Source organism: Chlorocebus sabaeus, chromosome 20 (assembly GCF_047675955.1).
Source record: "Chlorocebus sabaeus isolate Y175 chromosome 20, mChlSab1.0.hap1, whole genome shotgun sequence".
Taxonomy (NCBI): Eukaryota; Metazoa; Chordata; class Mammalia; order Primates; family Cercopithecidae; genus Chlorocebus; species Chlorocebus sabaeus.
Genome location: NC_132923.1, coordinates 13,106,067 through 13,128,453, shown reverse-complemented (window position 1 = coordinate 13,128,453; position 22,387 = coordinate 13,106,067). Strand labels below are relative to the sequence as shown.

Here is a 22,387-nt window from a genome sequence, read left to right as displayed (position 1 = left end):
CCTCCCACCTCAGCCTCCCAAAGTGCTGGGTTTACAGGTGTGAGCCACCGCACCTGGCCCTATTTTGTTTTCTGCATTTGCCAGGGATCATTGAATGAGGGGATTTAACAGCTTAAAGGAAAACAACTAAGAACACTACTTAAGAAAGAGGCTGGGCGCAGTGGCTCACGCCTGTAATCCCAGCACTTTGGGAGGCTGAGGCAGGTGGATTATGAGGTCAGGAGTTCGAGACCAGCCTGGCCAATATGGTGAAACCCTGTCTCTACTAAAAATACAAAAATTATCCGGGTCGGGGGGGTGGTGCGTGCCTGAAGTCCCAGCTGCTCGGGAGGCTGAGGCAGGAGAATCGCCTGAACCCGGGAGGCAGAGATTTCAGTGAGCCGAGATCGTGCCACTGCACTCAAGCCTGGGCGACAGAGCGAGAAATGACTGGGCGCGGTGGCTCATGCCTGTAATCCCAGCACTTTGGGAGGCCAAGGCAGGCGGATCATGAGGTCAGGAAATTGAGACCTCTGACTAACAAGGTGAAAACCCGTCTCTACTAAAAATACAAAAATTAACCAGGCCTGGTGGTGGGTGCCTGTGGTCCCAGCTACTTGGGAGGCTGAGGCAGGAGAATGGTGTGAACCTGGGAGGCAGAGCATGCAGTGATCCGAAATTGTGCCACTGTACCCTAGTCTGGGCAACAGAGCGAGACTCCGTCTCAAAAAAAAAAAAAAAGATAAGAATGTTTTTTAAAAATATACTGCCGGGCACCAGGCCTGAACTGATTTTAATCTTACTGATCCCTTATTAACGAGTTTTCTCCGTTTTCTATTTAAAGTTTATATATATATACAGACACACACACATATTTTTTTTTTGAGATGGAGTCTCGCTCTATCGCCAGGCTAGAGTGCAGTGGCACAATCTCAGCTTACTGCAACCTCCACCTCCTGGATTCAAGTGATTCTGCTGCCTCAGCCTCCCGAGTAGCTGGGACTACAGGCGTGTGCCACCATGCCCAGCTAATATTTGTATTTTTAGTGGAGTCGGGGTTTCACCATGTTGGCTAGGCTGGTCTCGATCTCTTGACCTTGTGATCTGCCCGCCCCTGCCTCCCAAAGTGCTGGTATTATAGGCATGAGCCACTGCACCTGGCCTCAATATATTTTTTACATAAAATGTTTATAATAGAGTTGGGTCTCACTTGGTTGTCCAGGCTGGTCTGGAACTCTTGGGCTCAAGCAATCCTCCTACCTTAGCCTACCAAAGTGCTTTAGGCATAAGCCACTGCATTCAGCCTAAAGTTTATTTTAATGATATTGATATTTACCTAGGTCTCTTTAATATTCTTATTGCTGTCCAGGCATGGTCGCTCATGCCTGGCCAACATGGTGAAACCCTGTCTCTACTAAAAATATAAACATTAGCCAGGCATGGTGACATGTGCCTGTAATCCTAGCTACTCTGGAGGCTGAGACAGGAGGATTACTTGAACCCAGGAGGCAGAGGCTGCAGTGAGCTGAGATCGGGCCATTGCACTCCAGCCTGGGTGACAGAGTGGGGGGGGGAAAATATATATATATATATATATATGTATATTATTTTCTTATTGCTTTGGTATACTAATCTCTGCCCTGACAGTTGACAATGACACACCAGTTACTCTGGGAGTATATCTTACCAAGAAGGAACAGAAAAAACTTCGGAGACAAACAAGGAGGGAAGCACAGAAGGAACTACAAGAAAAAGTCAGGCTGGGCCTGATGCCTCCTCCAGAACCCAAAGGTACATCTCTTAGTGGCCTATGCTGTTAAAAAGAGTGGCAAGCTTATGTCTTTAATTCTGGAGGAACTTTAACATCTCTCTATGTTTGAATGATTTCTGTTTCTAAGAATCATTCTTGGGGTCTTTTTTCTCCAAGTGTTCTACCATCTTTTCATATTAAGATAGGTCAACACATTCATTATAGAGGCCATTTAAGGCTTATTTTTAAGCATACTGATCATACAACACTCTGGTTTTCCTGGAAGAATACAGGTCTTGAAATTCATGGAGATAGTAGTTGCAGTATTTGCGTAGACATTTTATGTACATAATTCTTAATGTTTTAATTTTTACAATGAAAGTGCAGGATAAAGAACTTGCCCCTGTAGTTACATTCTTGTTCAGCAGTATTTTGACTGAGGACTGTTATATATAAACTCTTTCACTAGATGCTGTGATAAGTACCAATCTTCAACTTAATTGTGTGAACTTCTGCAAATGCTGAAGTGATTGGGTGAGATTTTCAAGGTAGTAGTTATTGGAGGAAGTGAGTTTAGAAGCAGAGATTTTAAATAGGTAAATAATATGAATTGGTGTACAAGAGATAACAAGTTACTCCAGCTGGAGAACTGACTTCAAAGATTGACTGCTGTCCTCTCTTCACTGCAGTGAGAATTTCTAATTTGATGCGAGTATTAGGAACAGAAGCTGTTCAAGACCCCACGAAGGTAGAAGCCCATGTCAGAGCTCAGATGGCAAAAAGACAGAAGTAAGTGCCACGGGATTGGGTGGAAACCCCGGGCAAGGACCTTTCCCAAACTCTTCTGGGGGATCCATATTTGGAGGGAGGGGAGAGTTCTCCGTTGCTCTCTCTTTCCCTCAGCCCTGCCTCTGATCTTCAATGCCTTTCTCACTTGTGGATGTCCTTCCTGTCACGACAGAGCGCATGAAGAGGCCAACGCTGCCCGAAAACTCACAGCAGAACAGAGAAAGGTCAAGAAAATTAAAAAGCTTAAAGAAGACATTTCACAGGGGGTACACATATCTGTATATAGGTAGGTGTCCATACTGGGCCGACCTTCCCCTTAGAATTACTAAAACATTTTCCAAGTGCTTGAGGCAGAATCATTGTGGCCTAAAAGCATACCTGACACCAGTTCCTACTCTCTTTTAATGACCCTAGTGTGGATCAAGAGCTAGTAAATCTTGTAAAATAGCGAGGGTTAATGACTTGTGTTTATGGTTATCCAAGTCTTCCCTCTGAAGTCTTCTTTTTTTACCAGACTATTAGTTCTGAAAAAATGAACAAATCAATATACTTGTTCAGGCCAAGATATGAACTAAAGATTGTATGTCCTTTGAGGACTATAAAATATCATCCTATTTCTTTTCTTTTTTTCATCTTTTTTTTTAAATGGTCTGAGTTTGTTTCCAACATCCATGGAAGCATTACAAATTTTCTTTCCTCGGTAGTCATATCCTTACCCTGATGTATTGCAGTGTTTCATCCTCACTCCAAAATGCGTTTTATATGTTGTAAATATTTTTCTACCTTTGTGTTGATTTAATGTTTTTATTTTTTTATGTTGAGTACATGTTTATATTCTATTTTTAAAATGTGCTTATTTCTATTAACTATTCTTTATTATAAAAGTACATTATTACAAAAGTAGTGAATGTTTATTAAGATTTAAAAAATTGTCTGACAATACAGAACACTTACTCAGAATGTCTCCTTTCTATTCTGTGATCCCTTAGAACCACTCTCTTTAGGTAATTGCTATTAACAGTTTTTCACATCTCCTCCTAGAAAATTTTCATGCCTATATAGTGATCCTATATAGATTTCATTTGTTTATTTATTTATTTATTTATTTGAGACAGAGTTTCAGTCTTGTTGCCCAGGCTGGAGTGCAGTGGCACAATCTCGGCACACTGCAGCCTCTGCCTCCCAGGTTCAAGCGATTCTCCTGCCTCAGCCTCCTGAGTAGCTAGGATTACAGGCATGCACCCCCACGCCTGGCTAATTTTTGTGTTTTTAGTAGAGATGGGGTTTCACCATGTTGGCCAGGCTGGTCTCGAACTCCTGACCTCGTGATCTGCCCACTTTGGCCTCCCAAAGTGCTGGGATTACAGGTATGAGCCACTGCGCCCAGCCGAGTAATCCTATATTATGAGGGTCTAAGGGTCTAGAGGACAAAAAGTCTGTATGTCTTTACATTGTCAAGAACAATGAGATTATAAGCATTTTTGGATAATAGTAAATACCTCTCCCTGATTCTTAGAGTAAACTTTGGTTACCTGCTATTGTGTAATGTAAAGTGCTAGACTTTGAAAAAATGTAAGAGTGTGGAAATATTTCTAGACTCATCACCTCTACCTTTTAAGCATTCATCTATTTGTTTACTCCAGAGGCCTTTGTTTATAGAGAGGAAACCATTTGGGATTCATCTCTACTTGCCACTCCATTCAGGCAGCTGCTGATGCTAAAATGGAAGACATAACTAAACTTTCCCTTCTCCAGAGTTCGAAATTTGAGCAACCCAGCCAAGAAGTTCAAGATTGAAGCCAATGCTGGGCAACTGTACCTGACAGGGGTGGTGGTACTGCACAAGGATGTCAACGTGGTAGTAGTGGAAGGGGGTGAGTCTAAAAAACTTGAGGGAGACTGTCCCCAGACAACCCTGGGCTTAGAGTGATTAGCATTGTGGGGAGAAAGGAGAAAAAGATAGTATTTTAGTGCCATACCTGATATAATATGCTAGGTCATTGCTTCTGTGTTTATTGGAATAGAAGGCCCTAAGATGTGGTCCTGGGATTGCTTCAACTACCACATTAATGTCTGAGCTCAGAGGTTCTTTCTAACCCATCATCTTCCACAGTTCTGGCAAAATTCTTCTTCTCTGTTTCCAGGCCCCAAGGCCCAGAAGAAATTTAAGCGTCTTATGCTGCATCGGATAAAGTGGGATGAACAGACATCTAACACGAAGGGAGATGGTGAATGGGGGTTAGAGGGGATTAAGTGGGAGAGCTGTGGGAGGTGGGGATGGTGCATCTGTCCATTCATTTTATTCCCTCCCTGTGACACTCTTGCTAACACTAGATAGTGTTCAGGAATTTTAGAAAGACCCATTTAGACTTTGAGCCTCCTAGACATTCATATAATATTTACTATATAATTATATGCATGAATGGTAAAGCTTTTTTTTTTTTTTTGGCCTATCATTTAAGGCTTTTCTACCCGCTGGTTTCTGTGTCTGTCCTGGATCTGAGTACTGGTTATATGAATTTATTCAGTATTTGAAAATTCAGCAAGCAGCTAGGCATGGTGGCTCCTGCCTGTAATCCTAGCACTTTGGGAGACTGAGGCGGGCAGATTGCCTGAGGCCAGGAGTTCGAGACCAGCCTGGGCAAACAACGTGGTGAAACCCCATCTCTACAAAAAGTACAAAAATTTGCTGGGTGTGGTGGCACACACCTGTATTCCCAGCTACTCAGGAAGCTGAGGTGGGAGGATCACTTGAGCTTGGGGAGGTCAAGGCTGCAGTAAGCTGTGATTGTGCCACTGCAATCCAGCCTGGGTGACAGAATGAGACCCTGTCTCAAAAAGCAAATCCAGTAAGCTATACATTCATGTGTACAGTGTCTATATTATATTATTATTTGATTTTATATTTTTATTTTTTAAGGATTGAAGGCAAAAAGATTTTCAGGTCAAAAAAGCTCTGCTTTGATCAAACTACTTTTTCTTTTGCCTGTTTTTTATATATATATATATACACATACACATATACATATATGTATACATGTACATGCTCACACATATGCTTCTCAACTTATGATGGGGTTAGTTCCAATAAACCTAAGATAAGTTGAAAATATTGTTAAGTCAAAGATGCATTTAAGGCCAGGCGCAGTGGCTCATACCTATAATCCCAGCACTTTCGGAGGCCCAGGAAAGCAGATCATTTGAGGTCTGGAGTTCGTAACCAGCCTGGCCAACATGGTGAAACCCCATCTCTACTAAAAACACAAAAATTCGGGGCATGGTGGTGGGCCTCTGTAATCCCAGCTACTCGGGAGGCTGAGGCAGGAGAATCGCTTGAACCTGGGATGCGGAGGTTGCAGTAAGCTGTGATCGCACTACTGCACTCCAGCCTGGGTGACAGAGCGAGACTCCATCTCAAAAAAAAAAAAAAATGCATTTAATACATCTGATCTTTAGGACATCATAACTTAGCCTAGCCTTCCTTATACTTTCTCAGAATACTTAGATTAGCCTACAGCTGGGGAAAATCATCTTACACAAAGCCTATTTTTATCTCACGTAAAAGTATTTTACTGCATATTGCTAGCCCAGGAAAATCTCAAAATTTAAAATTTGAAGTACATTTTCTACTAAATATTTATCACTTTCACACTGTACTCAAGGCAAAAAATTCTAAGTCAAGGACTGTCTATATCTGACATGCTTCTGGCCATCATACTTCCATTAGTGTTCATTCTCATCTTTGAAGACCTGGATTAGCATTTAAAATCTGCAGAGAGGCTGGGCGTGGTGGCTCATGCCTGTAATCCCAGCACTTTGGGAGGCTGAGGCGGGTGGATCACCTGAGGTCAGGAGTTTGAGACCAGCCTGACATGGTGAAACCCCGTCTCTACTAAAAAATACAAAAATGAGCTGGGCATGGCAGTGTGTGCCTGTAACCCCAGCTACTCGGGAGGCCTAGGCAGAAGCATTTGAATGGGGGAAGCGGAGGTTGCAGTGAGCCAAGATTGTACCACTGCACTCCAGCCTGAGTGAGAGAGAGAGACTCTGTCTCAAAAAAAATAAAAATATAAATAAAATCTGCAGAGAGTTCATCTTAAGAGACCCAAGAGTAAAAAATAAAATCTACAGAGAGCCTTTTCTTAACTTTACCTAACTAGCCTTCCTGACTTTTTGTCCTTGAAGTATTTAAAGTACATTTTTGTAATATAATTGGTGTATATTTTATTTTGTTTTACACGTGCATTTTTTTTTTTTTTTGAGATGGAGTTTTTGCTCTGTTGCCCAGGCTGGAGTGCAGTGGCACCATCTTGGCTCACAGCAACCTCCGCCTCCCAGGTTCAAGTGATTCTCCTGCCTCGGCCTCCTGAGAAGCTGGGATTACAGGCACCTGCCACCACGCCTGGCTAATTTTTGTGTTTTTAGTAGAGATGAGGTTTCACCATGTTGGCTAGGCTGGTCTGAAACTCTTGGCTTCAAGTGATCCACTCACCTCAGCCTCCCAAAGTGCTAGGATTACAGGCGTGAGCCACCACACTGGCCGATAATTTTGATTTGGTATATCTGCCTTCCTCCTCCATTGGGCGAAAGTTTTTTGAGAGTAATAAATGATGTTGACATCTGAAGCCTGCTTCCCAGAGTACCTAGGACAAGTTTTTATTCTTGACTGCTTGTCTTTTATTTCCTTATTCCCAGTACCTGTTACAGCTCTTGATTCATAACAAGTGCTAAGTAAATGCTAATTGTATCAATTAATATTCCTTTTTACTTGGAGCTTCAAGTCTAATTTGGGGAAAATAAAAAGCAACAGAAAATAAAACATTTGGTCCAACACATAAAAAGGGTGACAATATTTAAGAGAGTTTGGTTAGACTTGAATATTGTTTCTTTAGAACCTGAATCTCAAGTCTAAGTCTATAACAAGATTTCTCTTCCAGATGATGAGGAATCTGATGAGGAAGCTGTGAAGAAAACCAACAAATGTGTACTAGTCTGGGAGGTAGGTGATCCTTTGTAAAACATTGTAAAACTTTAGCCAACTCCTGATTATTTATACTATTTAAGTAGAGCAATGGAATGTAAGATCTAATCAGTGAATAATCCTTTAAATAATTTATGTTTCTTTTTGGAATCCATTTTTTTTTTTTTCTTTTTTTTTTGAGACGGAGTCTCGCTCAGTCGCCCAGGCTGGAGTGCAGTGGCGCGATCTCGGCTCACTGCAAGCTCCGCCTCCCGGGTTCACGCCATTCTCCTGCCTCAGCCTCCCGGGTAGCCGGGACTACAGGCGCCCGCCACCTCGCCCGGCTAATTTTTTGCATTTTTAGTAGAGACGGGGTTTCACCGTGTTAGCCAGGATGGTCTCGATCTCCTGACCTCGTGATCCGCCCGCCTCGGCCTCCCAAAGTGCTGGGATTACAGGCGTGAGCCACCGCGCCCGGCCTTGGAATCCATTTTTAAATGGTTGGCAATAAATTCTTCCTGATCATCTGTTTAGTTAAATTGATAAGTATTTAGTATATGCTATCTGGGGAAGTGTGTGGACAGTGCTGCTGGTAGCAGGAATACAAGTTCTCTACCGAAAATTGTTTATTTCACAGTCATGAATATGAGACTTGGAAAGAGGGGAATGAATTGCTGTGGGATTTACCTTTGGATATAGTGAAGGAAGTATGATACTTAAGAATATAAAGTTAGGAGGCTGGGCAGTGCTGCTTATTAGCTGTGTAATCTGGGCAAGACACTTAATGTCAAATTCTGTTGCCTTAGCTATAAACTGTGGATACTGTTTGCTATCTATATTGTCAATTTTTTGAGAATGAAATTAGATAATTGTGTGATAGTACTTCATAAAATGTGACTAAATCACTCTTCAAGTGGAATATTTTTTATGGTTATCTAGTTCTTTAATCCTTGAAGGCTTCTTAGAGAACCAATATTAAAACCAGTATTAATGTTTTCATGTTTGCTTTTAGGTATAGTACATGTATATCTTTTTTGGGGGTGGGTGGAGGGTACGGAGTTTTGCTCTTGTTGCTCTGTCGCCCAGGGTGGAGCGCAATGGTGTGATCTCAGCGTACCGCAACCTTTACCTTCTGGGTTCAAGCAATTCTTCTGCCTCAGCCTCCCAAGTAGCTCGGATTACAGGCATACGCCGCCATGCCCAACTAAGTTTTGTATTTTTAGTAGAGACGGGGTTTCTTCATGTTGCTCAGGCTGGTCTCAAACTCCCGACCTCAGGTGATACACCTGCCTTGGCCTCCCAGAGTGCTGGGATTACAGGCATGAGCCACTGTGCCCAGCACCCGCATTTTTTTTTTTTTTTTTTTTTTTTGAGACAGAGTTTTGCCCTTGTTGCCCAGACTGGAGTGCAATGGTGCAATCTCAGCTCACCGCAACCACTGCCTCTTGGGTTCAAGCGATTCTCCTGCCTCAACTTCCCGAGTAGCTGGGATTACAGGCATGAGCCACCACACCTGGCTAATTTTGTAGTTTTAGTAGAGACGGGGTTTCATCATGTTGGTCAAGCTGGTCTCGAACTCCCGACCTCAGGTGATCCGACCACCTTGGCCTCCCAAAGTGCTGGGATTACAGACATGAGTCACCACGCCTGGCCATATATCTTCTATTTTTAAAATGTACTTATTTCTAGTATATGTGCTGCTGAAGCAAGCACTAAAATGTGCTTGTTTCTGTTAATGAATTCTTTGTTATAAAAGCAGTACGTTATTACAAAAGTAGTAAATGTTTATTAAGATTAAAAAAAAATTCTAGGCCTGGCGTGGTGGCTCAAGCTTGTAATCCTAGCACTTTGAGAGGCCGAGATGGGCGGATCATGAGGTCAGGAGATCGAGACCATCCTGGCTGACACGGTGAAACCCCATCTCTACTAAAAAAAAAAAAATACAAAAAACTAGCCGGGCGAGGTGGCGGATGCCTGTAGTCCCAACTACTCGGGAGGCTGAGGCAGGAGAATGGCATAAACCCGGGAGGCGGAGCTTGCAGTGAGCTGAGATCCGGCCACTGCACTCCAGCCTGGGTGACAGAGCCAGACTCCGTCTCAAAAAAAAAAAAAAAAAAAATTCTAATTATCCAGAAGAGTACTTACTGAGACCCAGCACAGTGGCTTATGCCTATAATCCCAGCACTCTGAGAGGATGAAGTGGTTGGATCACTTGAGCTCAGGAGTTCAAGACCAGCCTGGGCAACATGGGGAAACCTCGTCTCTACAAAAAAATACAAAAATTAACCAGGCCTGGTGGTGTCTGCTTGTAGTCCCAGCTACTTGAGAAGCTGAGGTGGGAGGATTGCTTCAACTTGGGAGTTTGAAGCTGCAGTGAGCTGTGATTGTGCCACTGGACTCCAGCCTGGGCACCAGAGTGAGACCCTGTCTTAACAAAAAAAGAAAAAGTCTCAGGCTGGGCATGGTGGTTCACGCCTGTAATCCAGTACTTTGGGAGGCCAAGGTGGGCAGATCACGAGGTCAGGAATTTGAGACCAACCTGGCCAACATGGTGAAACCCCGTCTCTACTAAAAATACAAAAATTAGCTGGGCGTGGTGGCCGGTGCCTGTAATTGCAGCTACTTGGGAGGCTGAGGCAGGAGAATTGCTTGAATCCGGGAGGCGGAGGTTACAGTGAGCCGAGATCACACCATTGCACTCCAGCCTGGGCGACAGTGCGAGACTGTTTCTCAAAAACAAAAGGTCTCTTCCTATTTTCTCTGATCTCTTCAGACCAGTCTTTATAGGTAATTGTTATTAATACTTTTTCTTCTGAAGGAGCAATCAAAAAATAAAAATTAAAAGAAAGGTTTTCATGTATCCTTCTGCCTTATCCCAGATTCTTCAATTTATGCATACAAATTAGATGATAATAACCATAGTATTTGTTTCTCTGTTTAATAAGTTCCCACCTGCATATTATCTTTTTTTTAAATCAATTTTTTTTTTTTTTTTTTTTGAGACGGAGTCTCGCTGTGTCTCCCAGGCTGGAGTGCAGTGGCGCGATCTCGGCTCACTGCAAGCTCCGCCTCCCGGGTTCATGCCATTCTCCCGCCTCAGCCTCCGAGTAGCTGGGACTACAGGCGCCTGCCACGACGCCTGGCTAGTTTTTTGTATTTTTAGTAGAGATGGGGTTTCACCATGTTAGCCAGGATGGTCTCGATCTCCTGACCTCGTGATCCACCCGCCTCGGCCTCCCAAGTGCTGGGATTACAGGCTTGAGCCACCGTGCCCGGCCAATTTTTTTTTTTTTTTTTTTTAGAGACAGGGTCTTGCTCTGTTGCCCAGGCTGGCGTGCAGCGGTGCAGTCATAGCTCACTGCAGCCTTGAACTCCTAGGGACAAGCAATTCTCCAGTCTCAGCTTCTCAAGTATCTGAGACCTCAGGTCCACACCACTGTGCCTGGCTAATTTTTAGAAATGCAGTCTCACTATATTGCCTAGGCTTGTCTCGAACTCTTAGCCTTGACTGATCCTCCCATCTCAGCCTCCCAGAGTGCTGGGATTATAGGCATGAGCTACTGCGCCCATATCTTCAGGTATCTCAGCCCCCTCATCTCTTTTCAATTTTCTTCTATTTATCTCTGAAGAGTACTTACTGAAAAAGTCCCAGCTTCTTAGAGAACCAGTATTAATGTTGTAGGAATTTAGTTCTCAGGAATTGTCTTTCATGTTCAGAAATAAGCCAAGTTCTGCTCCAGCCTCCTTATTGGAGTCTATTCCCTGAAAGCCTTTTGAGGTAGTGTTTTATGACTGCCATTGCTGCTGGTGCCTTTGGCAAGAATGCCGTTCTACCCAGTACTGTCTTTTTCTGTTGTAATTCTCTGCTGGTACCTGCTCTTCTTCTGTTCCCCACCCGGAGTTGTTCTTTGTTGCTGGGCCCCAAAGCCTTCTGCTTGTATAAATAGTTTTTTGGGCCTTTTTGAAGGCCCAAATTTAGTCCTGAAGGCCTGGTGGGAGATAAGTTTATCTCATTCCACCTTCCATAGTTCTTCCTGACTTGCTGTTCCACCCAGGCACCACAGCAAAGAATTCCTCATCCTCATTTCAAAAATCTAAAACCTTATGCATATGAATTCATAAAAACTCATACAAATATCCAAGGAAATGGAGGTCACAATTTTTTTTTTTTTTAACCGTAAAATCACGTTCAGCTGGGCACATGTCTCACAAATGTTACTAGGTCTTATAAAAGAATATTATATCTGATTTAAATAGGAAATTGAAGTGTTTTTATTACATATCTCTTTCCTAGGGTACAGCCAAAGACCGGAGCTTTGGAGAGATGAAGTTTAAACAGTGTCCTACAGAGAACATGGCTCGTGAGCATTTCAAAAAGCATGGGGCTGAACACTACTGGGACCTTGCGCTGAGTGAATCTGTGTTAGAGTCCACTGATTGAGACTACTGCAAGCCCTTGCCTCTCCCCCCTTGCCTTTGTCTCTTCAGTCCTCTCACTTATTCTATTTCCCAACCCACTCCCACTTGTTTGTGTGATCTCAGAACTGTGCCAAGCAGACACTGGGACAAAGGGAGAATATCTTGCTCCCCTCCCGAGTCAGCCTGGTGTTGCCCTTTATTCCCCTTATGTGCATATGATTAAAGAGTTATTTTTAAACTTGGTGTGATATTTTTCACACATTCCTAAGTACTAGAGTTTGGGTCTCCAGGTGATCTTTTTTCCAGACTTTTAGCAATTGCTGTAGAAGAAAACATTTTTTGTCATTGACATTTATTTATATATATAAATGGATGAATGGATGGATGGATAGATGGATGTGTATTTTTGAAGTCTAGTGGAAATGTCTGATCTCATCCTGGAGCTAGAATGATAAATACTGTTTTCCTGGAGCAGAATGAAGCAGGGAGATGTGTAAAGTCGTAAGGGAGGGAGGAGGGACAAATGAGTATCCATCCCGTAACTGAGAGAATCACCAGGTCAGACAGATTACCTCAGGACTTGGCTAAGTAGTCTTTCCAGGAAATCAGTTCCTCTAAGGGGTGCATATGTGGGAATGTGTGTTGTGGGTAAAAAGGACACAGGGAGAGTCCAAGGAGGATGCTATGGGTCAGTTTGTAAAGTGGAATAGGATTTAAGAATTTAGCCCATTTTGTCTCTTTTACTAGTTTAAAAATTCACTTCTAGTAGAAATTGTGTAATTTTTTTTTTTCTATCTATGAATCCGACTACCTGTGGTTGGTTTTATTTCAGGATTTAATGTTTCTGGTTTGATTTTAGGAGTATATGAGTCAGCATAAGTTATCTATTGAAGTCCAAAATTTTTACCATACCTATCCTTCTGTTTCATATTGCCTGTGTTGGGAATGGATTAAACAAGTCAATAGAGCTCCCATGCCCTCTTGCTAGGTGGAGCATGCTATGAATTGGTATTTGAGAATGGATATCTGACAAGAAGTTAAAACATTCTGTGTTATAAAATTCCCTTTAAAAAAAAATCTGTATTTCAGGTACTGGTCAGAGTTCCAACTTTAAGGTAGTATTAGGGAGCACTACGGTCAAGGAGGTGGGAAGAGATAGGGGACCACACAGGTTTGCACTACTTTGAGGAAAAACTAGTGCAACTTCTCTCCTTCTTAATTTTAATTTTAATTATTATTATTATTATTTTTTTAGACTGAGTCTTGCTCTGTCGCCTAGGCTGGAGTGCAGTGGCGCAATCTCGGCTCACGGCAACCTCCACCTCCCAGGTTCCAGCAATTCTCCTGCCTCAGCTTCCTGAGTAGCTGGGACTACAGACACATGCCACCATACCTGGCTAATTTTTGTATTTTTTAGTAGAGACCAGGTTTCACCATATTGGCCAGGCTGGTCTTGAACTCCTGACCTCGTGATCCGCCCACCTCGGCCTCCCAGAGTGCTGGGATTACAGGCGTGAGCCACCACGCCCGGCCTGATTTTAAGTTTTTTAAGTTCCAGCTCAAAGGATTCTCCTTTTTTAGAGATAAGCAAGCTGAGCTTGGTGGCTCACGCCTGTAATCCCAGTACTTTGGGAGGTCGAGGTGGGCAGATCATCTGAGGTCAGGAATTTGAGACCAGCCTGCCCAAGATGGCGAAACCCCATCTCTACTAAAAATACAAACAATTAGCGGGGTGTGTTGGTGGATGCCTATAATCACAGCTACCCAGGAGGCTGAGGCAGGAGAATCGCTTGAACCTGAGAGGCAGAGGTTGCAGTGAATCAAGATTTCATCACTGCATTCCAACCTGGGCGACGAGAACGAAACTCTTTCTCAAAAAAAAAAAAAAAAAAAAAAGCCAAACAAAGATATAAGCACTGCTGGGCGCAGTGGCTCATGCCTATAATCCCAGCACTTTGGGAGGCCGAGGTGGGTGGATCACCTGATATCGGGAGTTTGAGACCAGCTTGACCAACATGGAAAAACCCCGTCTGTACTAAAAATAAAAACTAGCCTAGTGTGGTGGTGCAGGCCTGTAATCCCAGCTACTCGGGAGGCTGAGGCAGGAGAATTGCTTGAACCCAGGAGGCGGAGGTTGCCATGAGCTGCGATCACGCCACTGCTCTCCAGCCTGGGCAACACGAGCAAAACTCTGTCTCAAAAAAAAAGAGATAAGCAAACTAACCCAGATGAGTGAGGTTCATCATCTGAAGGATGGTGCAGGATGAAATCTTTGAAATAACTCTAGCTTGCCAGAACACAGCAATGAAGATTTTGAGTGCTTACTAGTAATTATATCTGTGAAATTTGGGAGCTAGAGAGTTGAACTAGCTATTTTAGTATTTCTTGATTTAAGCAAATGCAGGGGAAAAATTCATTGTCATAAAAATAAGTGTTCTGTTAAAGGATTTGTTACAAGTATATGTGTAAATTATACACTACTTCAAAAATGAATTGGTTGCATAAGATCTAAAAGAAATGTTTATATTACAGTATGCTATAGTTTATTGTAATGTACCCATAATGAGACTCAAAACTTGTCTTGAGTATATCACTTGTCTCTGTGCCTCCAGGTTTTAATTGTTGTTAAATTTTCTCAAGCATTACCTCCTTATTTCTCCTTACAAACTTAGGAGAAATATGCATTTTAGAGGTGAAGAATCTGAGGCTTAGAGTAAATAATTTGCCCAAGTTTATGACTTAGTAAGTTGTAGAGCTTAATTTGAACCCAGATTTGTTTGACTACAGACCAAACTCAGCCACTAAGTATATATTGCCTCATTTGTACAATAAAGGGGTAGGGACAGATATGTTCTTTGAAATGAGTGTTATTCTCAGGATAGTTCTTACCTGAGGATGCTGTTATCACTTGAAATACTTTGTGAATTTTGGTAATTTCATCTATTTCCAGTCCTTTTTGAATACCTTTAGTTAATGGCAGTTATTAGTTTTGGAAAGAGTTTTTTCTTTCTTTTTATTGAAAGAATTTTAGAAACCCTTTGGCTGGAATTAATAAATGATTATAGTAAGGTTGCAGGATATAAGGTTACAATAGAAAAATCAGTTGCTCTCCTGTATACCAGTAATGAACAAGTAGAATTTGAAATTAAAAGCAATTCCATTTATATTAGCACCAAAAGGAAGTGGAATACTTCAGGATAAATCCAAATATGTGTAAGATCTATATGAAGAAAACTACAAAACTCGAATAAAAAAAAAAACTAAATAAATGCAATGGTATTTCACATTCAAGGTAGGAAGATAGTGTTGTAAAGATGTCAATTCTGGTTGGGTGTGGTGACTCATGCCTGTAATCTCAGCACCTTGGGAGACCGAAGCTGGAAGATGATTGAGACCAGCCTGGACAACATAGGAAGACCCCATGTCTGCAACTTTTTTTTTTTTTTGAGACAAGGTCTCCCTTTGTTGCCCAGGTTTGGAGTGCAGTGGCATGATCTCGACTCATTGCTGCCTTGACATCCCTGGCTCAAGCAATCCTCCCACCTCATAGCCTCCCAAGTAGCTGAGTCTACAGGCACATGCCACCACACCTGGCTAGTTTTTAAATTTTTTTGTAGAGACAAGGTATCGCTTTGTTGCCCAGGCTGGTCTCCAACTTCAGAGCTCAAGTCATCTTCTTGCCTTGGCCTCCCAAAGTGCTGGGATTACAGATGAGTCACTGTACCCTGTCTACAAAAAATTTAAAGATAAAATTAGCCGGGCATGCTGGCATGTGCCTGTGGTTCCAGCTACCTGGGAGGCTGGGAGGATCACTTGGACCTGGGAAGTACCATTGCACTCCAGCCTGGGTGACAGAGTGAGACCCTGTCTCAAGGAAAAAAAAAAATCCAATAGAGAGTTGAAGGACTGACATTACCCAACTTTGAGAATTACTGTAAAGCTACAGTAATGAAGGTGGTATTTTTGTTGTTGTTGTTTTGAGACGCAGTCTTGCTCTATTGCCCAGGCTGCAGTGCAGTGGCACAATCTCAGCTCACTGCACCCTCCGTCTCCTGGGCTCAAGCAGTTCTCCTACCTCAGCCTCCCAAGTAGCTGGGATTACAGTTGCCTGCCACCATGCCCAGCTAAATTTTGCATATTTTTAGTAGAGGCAGGGTTTCACCACATTGGCCATGCTGGTCTTGAACTCCTGACCTCAGGTGATCCACCCACCTCGGCCTCCCAAAGTACTGGGATTACAGCGTAAGCCATCCTGGCTGGCTGTTTTTTTGTTTGTTTTTTTTTTGGGGGGGAGGGGGTTGTTTTTTTGTTTTTTTTTTGAGACGGAGTTTCGTTCTTGTTGCCCAGGCTGGAGTGCAATGGTGCAATCTCAGCTTGCTGCAAACTCCGCCTCATGGGTTTAAGTGATTCTCCTGCCTCAGCCTCCCAAGTAGCTGAGATTACAGGTATGTGCCAGCACACCCAGCTAATTTTGTATTTTTAGTAGAGATGAGGTTTCACCATGTTGGTCATGCTGATCTTGAACTCCCGACCTCAGGTGATCCCCTGGCCTCTGCCTCCAAAGTGCTGGGATTACAGGCATGAGCCACCATGCCCAGCTGGTAGTATAGTATTGGTGAAAGAATAGATCAGTGGAACAGAATAGAGAGCCCAGAGATAGACTCACATAAATACAGTCAACTGCTCTTTGACAAAGGAGCAAAAGCAATAGAATAGAGGAGAGAGAGAATCTTTTTTAAAAAATGGTTTTGGAACAACTGGACATTCACATGCAAAAAAGTGAATCTAGACACAGAAATTAACTCCAAGTAGGTAACAGACCTAAATGTAAAATGCAAAGCTGTAAAGCACCTAGTAGATAACAGAAAATTTACCTGACCTCGGGGTTGGCCTTGACTTTTTTTTTTTTGAGACAGAGTCTCACTCTGTCACCCAGGCTGGAGTGCAGTGGCGTGGCCTCTGCTCACTGCAACCTCCACCTCCCAGGTTCAAGCGATTCTCCTGCCTCAGCCTCTCGAGTAGCTGGGACTACAGGCGTGTGCACCACACCCGGCTAACTAGTGTATTTTTAGTAGGGATGGGGTTTCAGTATGTTGTCCAGGCTGATCTTGAACTCCTGACCTGATCTGCCCACCTCGGCCTCCCAAAGTGCTGGGATTATAGGCGTGAGCCACCGTGCCCAGCCAGCCTTAACTTTTTAGAAACAACACCAAAGGCATGATCTATAAAAGAAAAAATTGTAAACTGGACTTAATTAAAATGAAAAATTCTGCTGTGCAAAAGACACTGTCAAGAAAGTGAAAAGAAGGGCTGGGTGTGGTGGCTCACGCCTGTAATCCCAGCACTTTGGGAGGCTAAGGCAGGTGGATCACTTGAAGTCAGGAGTTCAAGACCAGCCTGGCCCACATGATGAAACCCCGTCTCTACTAAAAATACAAAAAATTAACTGGGCATCATAGTGGGTGCTTGTAATCCCAGCTACTCAGGAGACTGAGGCAGGAGAATTGCTCAAACTTGGGAGGCGGAGGTTGCAGTGAGCTGAGATCACAGTACTGCACTTCAGCCTGGGTGATGGAGCGAGACTCAATCACACACAAAAAAGAAGCCACATACTGGAAGAAAATATTTGCAAAAGATCTATCTGATAAAGGACTTATCCAAAATATACAAAGAATTCCTAAAACTCAACACTAAGAAAATGAACAACTCAGTTAAAAAGTGGTGTTGGTACTGTGGCTCATGCCTGTAATCCCAGCACTTTAGGAGGCCAAGGTGGGCAGATCATGTGAGGTCGGGAATTCCAGACCAGCCTGGCCAACATGGCAACCCTGTCCCTACTAAAAATACAAAAATTAGCCAGGCATGGTGGCATATGTCTTTAATCCCAGCTCCATGAGATGCTGTGACAGGAGAATTGTTGGAACCCAGGAGGTAGAGGTTGTAGTGACCTGAGATCCTGCCACTGCACTCCAGCCTGGTCAACAGACAGACTCCGTTTAAAAAAAAAAAAGCTGGGTGCGGTGGCTCATGCCTATAATCCCAGCACTTTGAGAGACCAAGGCAGGCGGATCACGAGGTCAGGAGATTGAGATCATCCTGGGTAATGGTGAAACCCCGTCTCTACTAAAAATACAAAAAATTAGCTGGGCGTGGTGGCGGGCACCTGTAGTCCCAGCTACTCAGGAGGCTGAGGCAGGAGAATGGCGTGAACCCGGGAGGCAGAGCTTGCAATGAGCCGAGATCGCGCCACTGCACTCCAGCCTGGGCGACAGCGTGAGACTCCGTTTCAAAATAAAAAAATAGTGGCCGAAGACCTTAATGGACACATCATCAAAAAAAGATAACAGAGATGGGAAATCAACATATGAAAAGATGCTCTACATCAGGCCGGGCGCAGTGGCTCACACCTGTAATCCCAGCACTTTGGGAAGCCAAGGTGAGCACATTACTTGAGGTCGGGCATTCGAGACCAGCCTGACCAACATGGAGAAACCCTGTCTCTACTAAAAGTACAAAATTAGCCAGGCATGGTGGCGCATGCCTGTAATTCCAGCTACTTGGGAGGCTGAGGCAGAAGAATCGCTTGAACCTGGGAGGCGGAGGCTGCAGTGAGCTGAGATCGTGCCACTGCACTCTAGCCTGGGCAACAAGAGCAAAACTCTGTCTCAAAAATTAAAAAAGGCCAGGCACGGTGGCTCATGCCTGTAATTCCCGCTCTTGGGGAGGCGGAGGCGGGTGGATCATTTGAGGTCGGGAGTTCGAGATGAGCCTGACCAACATGGAGAAACCCCATCTCTGCTAAAAATACATAATTAGCTGGGCGTGGTGGCACATGCCTGTAATCCCAGCTACTCAGGAGGCTGAGACAGGAGATTCGCTTGAACCCAGGAGGCAGAGGTTGCGGTCAGCCAAGATCACTCCATTGCACTCTAGCCTGGGCAACAAGAGCAAAACTCTATCTCAAAAAAATTTAAAAAAAAATGCTCCACATCATGTCAGGGAAATGCAAATTAGAACAACAAATACTGCTACGCACCTATTAGAGTAGCCAAAATCCAAAAGACTAACAACATTAAATGCTGGTGAGGATGTGGAACTGATGGAAATACAAAATGGTAAATCCACGTTGGTAAACAGGTTGATGATTTTTTTTTTTTTTTTTTTTTTTTTTGAGTAGCTGGGATTACAGGCAAGTGCCAACATGCCCAGCTAATTTAGTATTTTTAGTAAAGATGAGGTTTCTCTATGTTCGTCAAGTTGGCCTGGAACTCAAAACCTCAGGTGATAAGCCCATCTTGATTTCCCAAAGTGCTGGGATTATAGGCATGAGCCACCGTGCCCGGCCGATTTTTTTCTTCCCTTTTTTTTTTTTTGTTTGAGAGGAAGTTTCACTCTTGCTGCCCAGGCTGTAGTACAATTGCCTGATCTTGGCTCATTGCAACATCTGCCTCCCAGGTCCAAGTGATTCTCCCGCCTCAGCCTCCCAAGTAGCTGGGATTACAGGTGCCTGCCACCACGCCCAGCTAATTTTGTTTTATTGTATTTTATGTATGTATGTATGTATTTATTTATTTTGAGACACAGAGTCTCAGTTTGTCACCCAGGGTGGAGTACAGTGGCGTGACCTCGGCTCACTACAACTTCTGCTGCCCAGGTTCAAGCAATTCTCCTGCCTCAGCCTCCCGAGTAGCTGGGATTACAGGCACCTGCCACAGCGCCCAGCTAATTTTTTGTAATTTTAGTAGAGAGGGAGTTTTACCATATTGGTCAGTCTGGTCTTGAACTCCTGACTTTGTGATCCACCCCACTTGGCCTCCCAAAGTGCTGGGATTACAGGCATGAGCCACCGCTCCTGGCCCTGTATTTTTAGTAGAGATGTGGTTTCCCCATGTTGGTCAGGCTGGCCAGTTTCTAACTCCTGACCTCAGGTGATCCACCAGCCTCGGCCTCCCAAAGTGCTGGGATTACAGGCATGAGCCACTGCGCCCGGCCTCAGGTTGATGATTTCTTACAAAAGTAAACATATTCTTACCCTATGAGCTAACAGTTGTGCTCCTTCGTATTTACCCAAGGAGTTGAAAATATATTCACCCCAAAAGCTGTACAGAGATGTTTATAACAGCTTTATTCATAATTGCCAAAATGTGGAAGCAAGATGTCCTTCAGGTGAATGGATAAATAAAACTGGCACATCTGGACAGTGAAATATTATTCAGCACTAAAAAGAAATGAGCTATCAAGCCATGAAAAGACATGGAGGAAACTGAAATGCTTTTTTTTTTTTTTTTTTTTTGAGGTGAAGTCTTGCTCTGTTGCCCAGGCTGGAGTGCAGTGGCCTGATCTCGGCTTACTGCAACCTCCGCCTCCTGGGTTCAAGTGATTCTTCTGCATCAGCCTCTCGAGTAGCTGGGAGTACAGGCGTGCGCCACCATGCCCAGCTAATTTTTGTATTTTTAGTAGCGACGAGGGTTTCACTATGTTGGCCAGGCTGGTCTCGAACTCCCGACCTCATTATCTGCCTGCCTCGGCCTCCCAAAGTGCTGGGATTACAGGCATGAGCCACCGTGCCCAGCCTGAAATGCATATTATTGAGTGAAAAAAGCCAGTCTGAAAAGGCTACATACTGAATGATTTCAACTATATGACATTCTGGAAAAGGCAAAACTATGAAGACAGTAAAAAGATTAGTAGTCGCCAGGGGATTAAGGGGGAGGGAAGGATGAATAGGTGGAACATAGAGGTTTTTAGAGCAGTTTCATTGCTCTGTATGATACTATAATGGTGGATACATGCCATTATACATTTTTCCAGACTCAGAAGGTATAACACCAAGAGCGAACCCTAATGTAAACTATGGGCTTTGGGTGATAATGTGTCAGTGTAGGTTTGTCAGTTGTAGCAGATGTATAGTTCTGGTGTATGACATTGATAATGGGGGAGGGTATTCATGTGTAGGGGCAGGAGGTATACGGATTTCTCTGTGCTTTCCACACAATTGCTGTGAATCTAAAACTGCTCTAAAAAATAGTCTATAAAAAAGTGGGTCTTTGGCTAGAGTTACAGAAAAAAGGAAAAAAAATGTGGGGTCAAGACCAGGCATGGTGGCTCACGCTTATAATCCCAGCACTTCGGGATGCTGAAACCAGCACTGCTTGAGGCCAGGACTGAGACCTGCCTGGGCAACATAGGGAGACTCCCCCTCTCAAAAAATTTTTGTTTTGTTTTGTTTTAGCTAGGTGTGGTGGTGTAGGCCTGTAGTCTCAGCTACTTGAGCTGCTGAGGCAGGAGGATCACTTGAGTCTGGGGGATTGAGGCTGCTGTGTGCTGTGATAGTGCCACTGCACTCTAGCCTGGGCAGGGACAGAGCGAGGCTGTGTTTTAGGGCCTTTGCACTTGCTATTCCTAATGCCAGCATGTTCCGCTCCCCGTCTCGCATATCTGCTTGGTTGCTTTTTTCTCAATGTTCAGATAGAGTTATTTCCTTCGAGAAGACTACCTGGTTCACCATACCACCATTCTCATACTGGCGCGTGCGTGCCGTGCGCGCACACACACACATCCCTTTTTGCCTTACCCTGCTTCACCTTTTTACAGAGTTTAATACTGTCTGAAATGTACTTGTTTGTGGTGTCCTGCCACTAAATCCTGGAGGGAAGGGATTTTTGTCCGTTTTGCTCCCCATCATCTAAAACAGTACTTGGCACAAGAGGTTCAGCAACTCGTCGAATTAATGAACAGTGGACATGAACTTGACAAAACAGGTTCCCTGTCTCAAGAGGCGTGGCCACAGTGGAGAGACGTTGAAAGAATTATAATAAAATTGTATATTTTTAGTGGGAACATAGGAGCCTTTAAATTAGCCCAGAGGATTTACATAGGTACATGCGATAAAATGGTTCCTATAAGGTTCATATAATAGTTACGTAAGACTCTTGCAAACTATAATGTATTATGCAATTTTAAGATTGTGTCATAGCTGGCGAAAATGAGGTCACATCTTGCCATTCTGTTTTCGCTTCGAAAAAATTTATGAGGAAAATTTCCTTTCACTTCTTCACTTATTTCCTTTTCCTCTAACCTAAATGGTCAAGCGGCTGTGAATGTTATCTTGCAAGGGAAGCGAGAAATACGGTTTGGTCTCGGAGTCTGCGTAGTGAATGGCTCACTGGAGCTGGCGCATGCGCATCTTTTGTGGTGCTGCAAGATGGCTGCCAGCCATTTTGTCGCGCGTTGCTTCCCCGAGGAGTTGGGGGCGATGGCTGCAGCCGCCAAAGACTAACAGTGGGCTCAGTGGTGGGAATTTTCTGTCTCTCTTGTGTGAGCTGAACACATCCAAGAGAGCGACCAAAGCAGCAAAAGGCGGGGCAGAGCGGTGGAACCCCCGCACCCCCCCGTCTAACCTTAGACCAGCTTCCTCACCCATCCCTCCTAGTTTTTCCTTCCATCCAGCTACACGCTCATCTTCTGCGCAGGCGCACAAATAATCGTAG

At 43.7% G+C, this 22,387-nt stretch overlaps 1 protein-coding gene across 1 annotated transcript in view; it reads left to right on the top strand.

The window, feature by feature from the left end:
- PRPF3 (pre-mRNA processing factor 3) overlaps positions 1 to 12,135 on the top strand; it is a 32,384-nt gene extending 20,249 nt beyond the window's left edge. Inside the window, exons 10-16 of the mRNA XM_037998013.2 lie at positions 1,627 to 1,770; positions 2,419 to 2,518; positions 2,691 to 2,804; positions 4,274 to 4,392; positions 4,663 to 4,746; positions 7,456 to 7,517; positions 11,773 to 12,135. Coding sequence (XP_037853941.1) covers positions 1,627 to 1,770; positions 2,419 to 2,518; positions 2,691 to 2,804; positions 4,274 to 4,392; positions 4,663 to 4,746; positions 7,456 to 7,517; positions 11,773 to 11,919 — 770 coding nt within the window. The 3' untranslated portion in view covers positions 11,920 to 12,135. The remainder of the gene's footprint in view (positions 1 to 1,626; positions 1,771 to 2,418; positions 2,519 to 2,690; positions 2,805 to 4,273; positions 4,393 to 4,662; positions 4,747 to 7,455; positions 7,518 to 11,772) is intronic.
- The last annotated feature ends 10,252 nt before the right edge of the window (positions 12,136 to 22,387 follow it).